The 13086-nt window shown below is 41.0% G+C and overlaps 1 protein-coding gene across 5 annotated transcripts in view; it reads right to left on the reverse strand.

Annotated features, from left to right (window-relative positions):
• LIMA1 (LIM domain and actin binding 1) overlaps nt 1-13086 on the reverse strand; it is an 84585-nt gene that overhangs the window by 6852 nt on the left and 64647 nt on the right. For 3 of the 5 annotated variants that reach the window (XM_030322573.1, XM_030322572.1, XM_030322569.1), the window contains exons 7-9: nt 10917-11024; nt 6289-6346; nt 4676-4788 (exon numbers count right to left, since the gene is read on the reverse strand). In XM_030322573.1, the coding sequence (XP_030178433.1) occupies nt 4676-4788; nt 6289-6346; nt 10917-11024 (279 nt within the window). The remainder of the gene's footprint in view (nt 1-4675; nt 4789-6288; nt 6347-10916; nt 11025-13086) is intronic. The other 2 variants (XM_030322570.2, XM_030322571.1) reach the window with 1 other exon arrangement.

Consider the following 13086-nt stretch of genomic DNA (forward strand, 5'->3'; position numbering starts at 1 on the left):
ATTACAAACATACAGAGAACACACTGTAGGAGGGTGCGGCCCAGTGAACAGAAAGGAAAACCTGAGAGAAAGCTGAAAGCTGAGCTCACGTTAGGAGGAAAGTGGAAGGCAGGAGCAGAAATTAGGTACCGGAGCAGGAAGCAGAAGCTGGAAGAGACAAACAGGAACCTTCAATGAATACACAGCATTTGGAGTGCCCTGGAGCGCTTTACCACAGCTGAGCTGAAACTCAGGTGCAGGCTCCGATCCAAGAATAAGACCATGTTTGCTTTCTTTTTCAAGTATTTCTACTAATTGTGGCTAAATCAGCCTCACTCTATCTACCTGAGGCTGGAACATGTCCCAGCTCAGGAGAAAGAGCTCTTCTGAGCCTTCACCCACACGAGGAGTGTCTCATTAACAATTCTTTAGTGTCTTACCACCTCCCACACCTGACCCACAATGGCTCTCTCCTGAATGGGGCCTTCGCCCACACAACTGAAAGGCCATCCTCCTTCTCCTCAACATCAAATTAATAGACTGCTAGCCCAAACATCTGACTAACCACAAGCTCCTAACTAGCCAGACCTATCAGAGTCCCATTATTCCCATCCAGCTTTTTACACAGACCCTTTGCAATAGTATTTAATGTTTATGCGGCAGCTGCCCGAGGGCCCCAGAGTTACATAAAGTCAAGAGGATCCCAACTTGGTAATGTGCCAAATCAGAGTGGCTGTGTCTGTGCCTTCCCTTTACTTCCTCTGTCCTGGGCTCTCAGCCACTTTTCTGTAATTGCCCCCATGTCTATTCAGACAACAGGAAGCACAGTCAGTGCCCAAAAATCTCCACCATTATGGTAGGCCTGGCATACATCCTGCCCATGCCTCCATGGCATGCTTGGACCTGGCGCAGCCACGTTTTAAAATGCTGCCAGCATCAGAACGTTAGATGGTTTTTAATCTTTTATATATTTTTCAGTTAGTAAGGTATTTTTCATCTCTCCTCCCTCACTCTTTTTCACATGTAGAAACTGCAGCACCAGAATGTCAGGTGCCTTATCAAGGCTCACATGGTCAGTAGCAGACTTCAAATTAAAACTTGGAACTCCCGACTCACAAACCAAGAGAGCACTTTCTAAATTATCCTGGAATGTTAATTTTCCATAACTAAAGGAAACTCCTTGGGGATGAGAGCAGATGCTAACCCAAATGAAAATAATCTCACTTGAGCATTTGGAACAAACTACTTTGTTCAAACTACTTCCTCCCTTTGTTTCGAATTAAAATATGTAGATAACATCTTCGGGATATTCAGGAATGAATGAGGTAATACATACATAATTGATGTTCATAAACACTGTCACGTCTTTCCCATATGACAGGTCTTTAAGTAGGTGGTCAGCACCTACTTAAAGCTACTTTTCCAATAAATTGCTACATCTGCATTCTTTCACCCTCTTGCCTTACGTCTATGTTTCAGTCCAATGAAAGCTCTAGCTGGGAGATGATATATATGTAACGCACATAATATATATAGAGAGAGGGGGTAGCTGGCAACAAGCAGTAAAGCTAACTAACCTTTGGACGTGGTGAAGTCAGAAGAAAATTCTGTATTGATGTCAGGCTGCCATTCCTCAGAACACCACAAAATGCCTTTCATTCCCTCCTTTCCAATCTGTGCAAAATATCTAGGTAATTAAACTGAAATTCTTCGCATACAGTAAATGGTTGGGCCAGCTCTGTGCAGCCTTGGCCCTTTCCCTGGCTTTCTGTGAAACTCTTTTTGACAGCATTCTGGAGATACTCACATCTTAGATTGCTCTACATATAGAGGAAAGGTTAGTGTTCTGATAAAGCAGTAATAACATAGACAGGAAATAAATAAATAAATAAATAAATAAATAAATAAATAAATAAATAAATGATTCTAGATGACCTTCTAGCATAATTCTGATAGCTTTGCAAAATAGCATAAAACCTCCTACTCTGTCCAGAGAAGAAGGGACAGCTGACAGGGCACAGAGGGGGTACAAAGTGTGTGTCCTCTCATGCAGTCTGCCATCTTTTCTCTCCACATCCATCAGCAGCGAGGGTCTGTCCTAATGAGGGCAAGTGGGTGTTCCCATGGCTGGTCACATCTCCTTGCCTTTCCCTATCCTCCTTTCTGGAAACATTTAAGGGACAACTTCTTTCAGGGGAAGGACATAAACCCCAAGAGACCGCTGGGTCTCTTGAGTAGAAAAGTCCTGACCCTTCCCCCAGGGTCCACTGAGCTCTGCTCCCAGAACACCTCTTTTGAGAATGAACCTGCAACTTGAATTTCATCGGCACCAAGTCCCACCAACTGAGCTATCCGGCCAGTGTCCAAAATATACAAATAAAACTCATACGTGTAAAACTAGTATCATTTTTTTTTTTTTTTACTTTATCAAGCTAAAGTTTGAAATGAATCTCTACCTTAGATACCCTGTTTTCAATAATAGATAGACAAGCACTAAGGAACAGTTTTTCCAGGATGTGTGGGACCTAAAAATCTATTCTGAGTGAGCAAGTTTATTCTTAGCTGTATGTAATTTCCCCAAGTGCAGAAACAACTTCTGTTGCATAGCCTACTACCACAACACCAATTACATCAGTAGGTCTTACCTATAGACACTAAAGTGTGTGTGTGTGTGTGTGTGTGTGTGTGTGTGTGTGTGTGTCTGTGTCTGTACTTGCCTTCAGAATATAATGGATAAATCTGAAGAAGAGAAAATAAACTATCCTTAAATAAGAGTGGAGATGTGATTGAGTCCCATCTGTATCCCACACCATAATCCTTTGAGCTCTGGACCACAGGCAAACACAGGGAACCAGGTCCATTTACTCCAGTCTTTACACAACACTCAAAACCTGAGGTGTATGTCTGCTGAAAGCATGCCTGTCTGCATTCTACTGCTGAGTGACCAGAGGAAGCAGCCATGGGTCTGGGGCAGGTGCACAGGGGGCTTCATCTCCACCTCCTCTTGTCCCTGGTTATGCTGGGAGGGACCCAAGTGAGGTGCACTCTGTCACTCATCACTCAGCAGCTCAGATCCTGGAGCCTACGTCAAGAAGGGACCTCAAAAGTCCAACCCAGTACCAGGAGGTCTGACCTAGCAGTTGAGGGAGGGAAACAAGACTGGGTTGAGAGTTCAAATACACTCAAGAACAGATTTTAGTTCTTAGATAAGCCACGGAATTTCCCTAGTCCCTAAGTCCATTGCTAAGTCAGATTTGTTGGCTGTTCCTGATCTAGAACCGCAACCCAAGGACTCAAATCTGGGCAGGGTTGCTGTGGGAAAAGAAATTAACCCCATGGCATTTGCTACTTTGTTGGACTCCAGATACCGGACAAAGGAAGTACTGATAACAGTGTGAGCTGGTCTTTCAGGTCAGAAGAGGGAGTCGTATTGAATACATGTGCAGCTCTATCACCGTAACTCCATTTTCCCCTCCCTTTACTTGCGTTCTCTTATTACTTTCTTCACCTTTTGCTCCTTTTCAACAAACTTCACTCTCCTCATAAATCTCAGCTTCCCATAAAATTTTCATTTACATTCTTCACCCCCCCCCTTTCCCTTTTTTTAACTCACCCTTTAAATCCCGGATTCTCTGCTTCCTTCTTTTTGTTGCAAACCTTCAACTATGTCCTCTTTTCACCCTTTTTTGTGCACTAGAACTTTCATCAAGGCACCAGTCATGCCCACAGTTGAGAGATACCCACAGGGCTGATGCCAGTTACATACTATCTTAACACTAATTCTACCTACTGAGTTTCTTTCAAATGTTAAAACTTTCTAAACAAAACCAGGCTACTGAAGAGAGCACCAGAGGAGAAAGACACTAAAGAAGTGTGGGCATGTTTGGTTATTAATCCAAATGGCTACATTAGCACCACATTAGCAAAGCATTCCATTAAAACAAGTCAGGTAATAAAGCCTAAAATAGGTGTTGGGTATTTTTTTTTCTTAAACTTTGTTTATTTTTACGAGAGTATATATTTGTCCACAGAAAGGGAGAAGACTGTTTTTAAAAACTGGTAAATAAAATGTAGCCACAGTTTAAGTAGCCTAGTGAAGTTTTCTTAGGATAAAAAAGTCTGTACATTCCTTAACACCTAATATTATACACCCTACTATAAGTGTTACTTGAATGCCCATTTTTATAGCAAATGGGCTGGCCAACCCCCACTGCGATGTACACATTCTTTAAATAAGTTAACCACTAATCATGTTATGGTCAAGTTCTTCAGACCAGGGAGCCACTAACTTTAAGTTGACATGCACGTTCCCACCCAACGAGCTGATTTAGTTTAACAGATTTCTTGAGTTTCCCAGTTTGTGGTCTTTTACCCCTTCACAGATTTATGGACTTTGGGCATTTTTTTTCCGTCAAAAAACATAATCTTCTTTAACTTTGGGTTTCCTTAAAACTTTCATGAATTTTCCATATTTCAAAATGAGAGCTATTAGTGAACCTCTCCCCTCCTGGCTCAAACATTTGAGCAGAAAAAACAAGATTTCCAGGGAAAGTGATTGGCATAAGTAAGCCCTTATTTGGTGTTTTTACCCCCAGGAAAGCAAAAATAAGTTATAATGAACATAAATGGTATAAAGTGCAATGAGATCTACCAGTAAGCCAATGTCTAAAGGCTCAGAGAGAAATTGCCATCATACCTTCAATGCTTTGGGAGGAGAACTCTCAGAGAGGCTGGAGGCTCTGGCATCTGGATTTAGTGGCTTGGAATGGACAGGCTGCTGGACCTCACTCTTAACCAGGAAGTTACCTGCTTGAGTTTCAAAAGGAAGAAATTTTATAGCACCTCTTGGCAAGTCTCAGAAATGGTTCCCCTCCAAAGCAAAGTTTTGTCACCTTCACTACAGGACAGGTCCTTTCCACGCCAGGAGATACACAGCTTTTCTAATGCTAAAAGCTTTGCTCTTAGACTCTGAGCTGGGAGGCTTTCTCACCCTTAGCCACACACAGCAGAAATCCAAATCACCAGATCTGAAGAACTTTCTGCCAGCCCCCCCCCCCCCCCCCCCAGCCGTGGGATGTCATATTTAAAGGCTGTTTGTAGACATTGATGGCTTTTCTGGTAGTCAGCACCCCCTAATAACTCCTTCTGGAGTTGGGAAAATGAAGGAATGTGAGGGTAGAAATTTCATATCATGTGCATGTGCACACGTGTGTGTGTGTGTGTGTGTGTGTAATCTGACAGTCTTTTTAGTCAATCCTATGCAGACATCCATGGATGCAGATTATGGAAAAAGGCTCTATGAGGTTTTTTTTTTCCATAATCATTGATGTGTCACCTGGATAAGTTAATTTCCTGCTAATATATTAACTGCGGAAAACTCTGAACAGGCACAGAAAAATGCTACTAAGGAACCATAAGAGAATTCCTTAAAATCTAGAGTTAAGTCAACAAAGTACTAAAAGACTTAAGCTTATTTTTCAAATGTTTTGCAAACCTAGTCAAAACTGAGAAAAATTTCTAGTCCAACCAAAATGCTTGCAAAAGGAATGTTCCTGGATTCAAGCAGCAAATTTCTCTCTGAAATTTTTTGAGGTAGGATTTACTAGAGATTTGTTTAGCTCATATTTCTACTTTAGTTGCTGAGTTTTCAATGTCTAGTAAAGTCATTATCCTGGGGGAAGCTAGAAATCCATAAATATTTTTAAAAATACACTGAAAATCGGAATCAAATGTGGATAGAGTAAGGGAAAAAAAAAAAAAAAGAAATGTTTTTGTCCTTGGGAGAGGTGAGGCTCAAAATGACTCTAAAATAGGATGAAAAGGTGATAAAAATTCAGCACCAGCAGGAAAATCTCTAGAATCTAGCTAGAGGGTGGAATATGGTACACATTTAGATAAGCAGAGGAAGATATGTTTAAAAGGTTACCCAAATATCAATTCTTTATCCTTGTAAATGAATAAAATCCTTCTTGGCCAAACTCCTATTAAAATGAAACTTCAAAATTAGTTTTTGCAGCTTTAACCCTGAAAAGATTTGATGCAAAAGGTAGGATAAATTCAATGAGAGAAGCACCAAAAGTATTCAGTGCCTCAAGTTAATCATATCGAATTTAACTTCTCCCTAAGCCATGGAATGTGTGAAGGGTAGGCAAGCACCAGTCCTTGAAACCAAATGAAAGATTTGATCAGCTAAATTACTGGATTTAATATATCACATTCTCAGCACTGACAGCATTGGAGACATCCCCGGGCCACATACAGAACACAGAATAAGAACCTCATCCTCCAGATCTGAGAACAAATGCTTACGGGAGTCATCTTCAGCAGGGGTGGGACAGATTGCCAGGCTATTCTCAGTTGCAGAAACCTACAAAAAGGGTGGAGGGGGGATTAAGAATCACATTAAAAATAAAAGAGCAAACTGCTGTTAATGCCATAAAAACCTGCTGACTCTAGTCAGTCACTGGCTGCCTGGGGGAAATAACGGGCCTCAGAACAGCTGAGCATTTAAACAAGAGGCAGCAAAATGTCTTTTATGAGGATATTAACATGCCTCTCAATTACAGAGTAACGGGAGAAACAGACTGCACTCAACTGCCAAGCGTGCATCATCTCCCTTTATAAAAGAACTTCTAAACCACATCTTTCTACTGTCAAAAAAAAAAAAAAAAAAAAAAGGGCAAAACAAAACCCTCTATCAGAGAGAATAAAGCTTCTCACCATATAACTATAACTCTCTCCAAGCCAAGATGGAGTCTTTACATTAGGAACTATTCTTATTCTTTTATCTTCCTCATTACTAATTTCCCAACCAGATACATTCAGCTGAAACAAGCTTGCCAGTACAGAAGACACTTTGATAGCTAAACAACAAATTTACCTAAAACCAACCTCTGGTATTCTCTTCAAGGTTAGTTTTCCTTTTTGTTGTTGTTGTTTTTTCATGTTTATTTTAGAGAGAGCAAGTGAGGAGTGAGAGTGGGGGAGGGGCAGAGAGAGAGGGAGACACAGAGTCCGAAACAGGCTCCAGGCTCTGAGCTGTCAGCACAGAGCCTGACACAGAGATCGAACCCACAAACCATGAGATCGAGACCGGAGCCAAAGTCGGAAGCTTAACTGACTGAGGCACCTGGGAGCCCCTTCCTTCTTAATCCCAGTTTCAAAACAGCAGAGTGTTTAACAAAATGGCAGATCTTGTGCATAGGTACAGATCTCTTCCCAGGAAGCCATCAAATTTAAATAAAAACTTTCTATGAGCTCTCCCTCTCCTTTCTGGTGTCCCAGGACTTCTGGTATCCTCCTTCACACCCAAAATCACGAAGGGCCAATAGGTGACCAATGTGGAGTCTGCCTGTAACAGTCTTTCATTCAGATATCAGGGGTTTTATGGGCAATGCTGAGTGTTTCTATTGAATAAATTTACAATGCAGATTGAGTCATTGGCTGACTGCACCTGAATTTATAGCAAGGTTGTTTTTTCTCATTACTCTGTTTTCATTACAGAAATTCTGACATGGGATAGAACAAACTGCTGTAATAACAGCTAACATTTACTGAGCATTTAGTATGTGCCAGGTATTGGAATAATCACCTTACATGCATTATGTCATTTAATGATAATGAAAGAAACTAAAAGCTCTTCAATTCCTGTTAATTAGTAGGTGCATCCATCTCAGGATGTTCTTCTCTCACCTCTAATTTTGGTCACCTTGAACGTGCAGGGTAAAGTTAATGCCAATCATGACATCATTGCACATGCCCAACCAGCTGACTTCACTACAGGAACAGCCAGGAGAGAGCATGTGAGATTTCTGCTCAAACATTTCATTAAAGAGAAGCACAGATTTGATCACAAGAGGACAAAGGGAAGAACAATACCTTGACAAAATATTCTATTTCAGACAAGTGCACCTAGTGTCCTTTTTTAACAAGCTGATGTTCCAATCGTTCTTAGGTATTGGTTAACAAAAGCTGGGCAAACAGCTGAAAGGTAAGCAAGGCTCTGAAAAATGTTATGAATTTGCCATGGGTTTATGGGTTTATGAACCTGCAGTCCGGTACGTGAAGATTATGTACTACTGTCTTTATCTCCTTTCCTTCCCACCCACTCCTCAATTCATGGTTTAGTTGCACTGATGCCTTTTAGGCTATAATTAAAATGTTTTGATCCTCCAGTTCGACTCAGAGTTCCAGTTTCAAATCAGTGTGAAGACCATCAAGAAGGAAACACAAAATCAGATTAGGGACAATCCAAGCATTATTTTCCGGATGACCATTTCTCACATTATATGTTCCTAAGGTAGATGGGGGGATTTCAATGCTGGGAATATTTTTCTCTTAAAATTTTTTTTTAAGTTTATTTATTTTGAGAAAGAGAGAGAAAGAGCAAGTAGGAGAGCAGAAGAGACAGAGAATCCCAAGCAGGCTCCATGCCCAGCATGGAGCCTAACTAAGGAGTCGATCCCAGGAGTGTGAGATCATGACCTGAGCCGAAATCAAGAGTATGCCACTTAACCCACTGAGCCACCCAGGCATCCTTTAAATTTCTTTTTTATAGTATGTAACATTTTAACTCAGTTCTTCTTCTTCTTCTTTTTTTTTTTTTTAAGATTTTACTTTTAAGTAATGTGTACACCCAACGTGGGGCTTGAACTCACGACCCTGAGATAAAGACCTGAGATCAAGGAGCACCTGGGTGGTTCAGTCAGTTAAGCATCTGACTTCGGCTTAGGCCATGATCTTGTAGTTTGTGAGTTTGAGCCTGTACTGGGCTTTGCACTGACAGTGTGGAGCCTGCTTGGGATTCTCTCCCTCTCTCTCTGTCCCTCCTCTGCTCATGCTTGTTCTTGCTCTCTCTCTCTCAAAACAAACTTAAAAAAACAATTAAAAGACCTGAGATCAAGGGTCAGATGCTTAAACGATTGAGCCACCCAAATGCCACAACTCAGTTATTCTTAAGACATAATCTCCCACTTAAAAATGGGAAAACCAGGTAGTCTAATAAGAGAACTCATTTGATGCATGGCATGGGACTCATGGGACTAATGCATGAGCCCACTGTTGCAAGGACATGTGTAATTTACTGGATTTTATGATTATGAAATACACTACTGCTAAGTATTCTGTCTTACTATTTCAAAATACATTTGCAATATGTTTTTGTCAAATAAAGTGATTTAATTTTCTAATTTATTTCTCATTTTATCATATGATTCATATTTTGTAGCCATTAATCTGAGACCATTTTCCTGTGCACCTACTTAGTGTGTTTCATAAGTTTCTGTTGGTGTTCTGTCAATACATCACACTTTTTAAAAAAATGTTTATTCATTTTTGAGAGAGAGAGAGAGAGTGCGCAAGTGGGGGTGGGGGCGGTGCAGAGAAACGGAGACACAGAATCTGAAGTAGGCTCTAGGCTCTGAGCTGTCAGCACATAGCCCAATGCAGGGCTCCAACTCACGACCTGGGCCAAAGTCAGACACTTAACTGACTGAGCCACCCAGGCACCCCAATACATGAAACTTTTTTTTTTAATGTTTATTTATTTCTGAGAGAGAGAGAGAGACAGAGTGTGAGCAGAGGAGGGGCAGAGAGAGAGGGAGGCACAGAATCTGAAGCAGGCTCCAGGCTCTGAGCTGTCAGCACAGAGCTGGACGCGGGGCTCGAACCCACGAACTGTGAGATCACGACCTGAGCCAAAGTCGGACACCCAACCTACTGAGCTACTCAGGCGCCCCACATCAAACTTTTTAAAGTCTCTTATAGTCAAATAAATTTGAGAACTATTGCTCTTAATCCATTTTAATGATCTCTTCACCTTTTGGAAGAATGGCCTCAAGGTTATCAATATGTGTAACAGAAACAATGATTTTTCTCCTAAAATTAATCACTGTAATGTATTTGAAAGCTCTTTCTCCTCATCTAACTTAACATTTGACATTGACCAAAAGCCAAAAGAAATTGGGTAATGGATTGGCAGAGAAAATTATAAATTCACCTGATATAAATGTTGTGACTTACTCCGACCAAGCCATTCATCTAATGATGGCTGCATAGAATGCAAATATGATTTGCTTAAAATCTTCCCGTCGTTTTCCACCTCTGTAGGACTCTTTCCAAAGTCTTAAGCTTGGCATATAGAGCTTTTTAAGACCCGCCCTGGCTCTCCCTCCATTTGTCTCTCCTTTACCTGTATGTGCCTTGTGTTCCAGCCAAGCCATCTTGGTTTGGAGCTCTGGTTTCCAAACCTCTGTTTGTGTCTGCCTGGGGTGCCCTTCTTATTCTTTACTTAGCCTTTCCCTTACTCACTTGGTCTCTTTCCACATATTCTTCAGGACTTGGCTCAGACATCACCTTCTTGAGGAAGTCGGGTTAAACGTCCTTAGTCTGAGCTTCCATGGCCCCACAGAGCCTTCTCACAACACTTACCACATTGCTTTTTAACAGCCAACCTGTTACTCATCTCCCTTCTACTCTGTTAGCTTCCTTGCAGATAAAGACCACATGGAATGGTCTGCTCACACTGAGTTGCTAAGCTTAGTATTTCCTGTGCTTAGCATGGTGCCTAGCTTTCAAAATAGTTTGAGTGAAAGAATGAAATGGTCTTGCATAAAATGTGTTAAATTAAGAATACACAAATACTTTGAAGATAGGATCGCTAATCAAAACAGATTTTTTAAAATCACTTTAGCTCTACGCCATCTGAGCATTTGCTGAGCAAAAGAATTTTCCAGTGAAGGTTCATTATTTGGTCAGCTATAAGTTGCAGAGTTCCCCAACTAAAATTATGTGACCTGCAAAAATGACAATCTGTCCTGGCAGCTGTTACCAAATTCCCAGACACTCTGCAGCCTACAGTTAGAGTTGTTTCTAATTTTAAGCATCTAATTTAGAACACATGCTTCCTTGGCAACTGGACATCAGACTCTTCAACCCACCTTTTCTCCAACCTGATGGGAGATGCAGACCTCAGGATCTGGGGGCACATTCTCCTTTTGCTCCAACTTATGAGTTTTTATTTCACCACCATTGGCTCTCAAGTCATTCTAGAAAATAAAAATAATCTGTGAGCTAAAATTAAAAATCTCACGATTCTACGCTCTTCATAGCACATCTATTAAATAAACTTGGAATGGTAAAAGAAAAGTTCTTTTAAGAGGCCTTGGGTCAAATCAACCCCCTAATTCTCACAAGCAAAACCCATTTACTAGTGAAATGACAAAAGCAGCTTTGTGGACACATACCTCGGAGTTAAATATTTGTACGCTAGTCTAAAACTGGATGCTCATTAGAATACAGACATATCAACACAGACACACACAGAAACCACCCCCAGCATACAGTTTTCTTGTGATTCACTCCTCTAGCAGCAGAGCTCGTGGGAATGCAAAGCTTGTGAGTTTTATCAGAAAAGACCATTCTGGAGCAGGGGAAAGGAAATGCCAAGTGCCAATAATTAAGAAAATATACTGACCATATATATAAATGCTCGGCCTGGAAAGAGAGACAGGGATGATGCATACATATAAAAACGGAGATTATATTTAACGATACCATAAAACAACCTTTTTTGTGAGACTTTCAAAAACATGCTTCTTTTTTGCATCAAAGTCATACATTGTACTAAAGACATACCTTATTCTGCTTCTCAGAACAAAGCCTCAACGTATAAAAAGCAGGCATTAACACTGTCATATGGAGTAAGCATAATCACATGTTTTTCCTTGCAAAGAACACTTGGGGCAAAATATTAAAATTCACTTTATCGACTAGATCCAAAGTTAATATAGTGGTAGATGAATATGGACATTTCCTAACCTTTAGTCTGCCACCTTTCTGAAAGGCTAGTACCTTTCTGTTGTTTGCGATTCTTTAGGCAGGACGAGAAAACAAGCAATTTATGGCCTCGGGGCCAGTGAAGAGGGTGTGAGTGTGCTGGCTGAGGTGTGGGCTCCCAGACTCAGGGACGCGGCTCTGGAGGAACATCTGTGAGGAGCTGGCGGCCAGAGCTGCAGAACACAACAGGCCAGCCCAAGGACTCATTTCTGACCCCATCTCAAAGCCCTGCCTCCAGAATCACGGCCTGAGAGTGTGCGCCTAGTTACAGCCATCCTCTGTAAGGAGCCTGAGAAATTCTTTGGGGATGAGATAAAATGTACTTTTGACAAGAATTCCTAAAGGCTCTTAAAATTTACAGAGCAGGAGAACGGCAATGCATAAACTCTATTAGGAGTTAAAAAAAAAAAAAAAGTCACAGAACAGGTTTTTCCACCTAGGGAGTCACCTGGTCGGAATGTTTGTAGCAGGAAGACTGAGAAGCAGCAGAATCTTGAAAGGAAGGACTTATGCTCCAAAGATCACCCATTTGCCCTATCTCCTGACCTGCCTTCTAAGTCTAATTTTGCTCATTTTCACACTCAGGGAATAATGAGCCTGTGGTGTTCCACTTTGCTATCAAATTATGCACATCCTCTCTTCTAAAAACCACAGTGAAAAATCACGATGAAATTATTCGTTGCCCAGAGACAGAGTCCATGGGTAACTGCTACTAGAGAATGCATACTTAATAATATGAGGAAAAGAAGGCTCCACTCCTGGAATACATGTGATGATTTCTAATAGATACTAGTTTCGGTCTGCCCAGGAACAAGTAAAATTCAACGCTCTTCTTCGAACTTTGTTTAAAAAAAAAAAAAAAAAAAAAAGGACACCAATAGGTTCATAGCTTGTATTTTTAAATCTTAGAAGGATCAAATGTTTGAAAGATACACATAAAATATACATATGTACGGTGTCTATATGCATGTGTATATATGAATAAATGGCATTTGAAAGGTAACTTCTGGTAAGCAGTTCTGTGGTGTCAGCTTGCCAATTAAGCCTAGGAAAGTTTAAAATGGAAAATCCTATTTAGAATAACAAATTTTGTGATTACTGAGCAAGCCATCTTGTTATTTCCCCCTCCCCTTTACTTATCTACTATACTATTTCTTTAGAAAATCATTACATCTGGGGCGCCTGGGTGGCGCAGTCGGTTAAGCGTCCGACTTCAGCCAGGTCACGATCTCACGGTCTGTGAGTTCGAGCCCCGCGTCAGGCTCTGGGCTG

Source organism: Lynx canadensis, chromosome B4 (assembly GCF_007474595.2).
Source record: "Lynx canadensis isolate LIC74 chromosome B4, mLynCan4.pri.v2, whole genome shotgun sequence".
In the NCBI taxonomy this organism is placed as follows: domain Eukaryota; kingdom Metazoa; phylum Chordata; class Mammalia; order Carnivora; family Felidae; genus Lynx; species Lynx canadensis.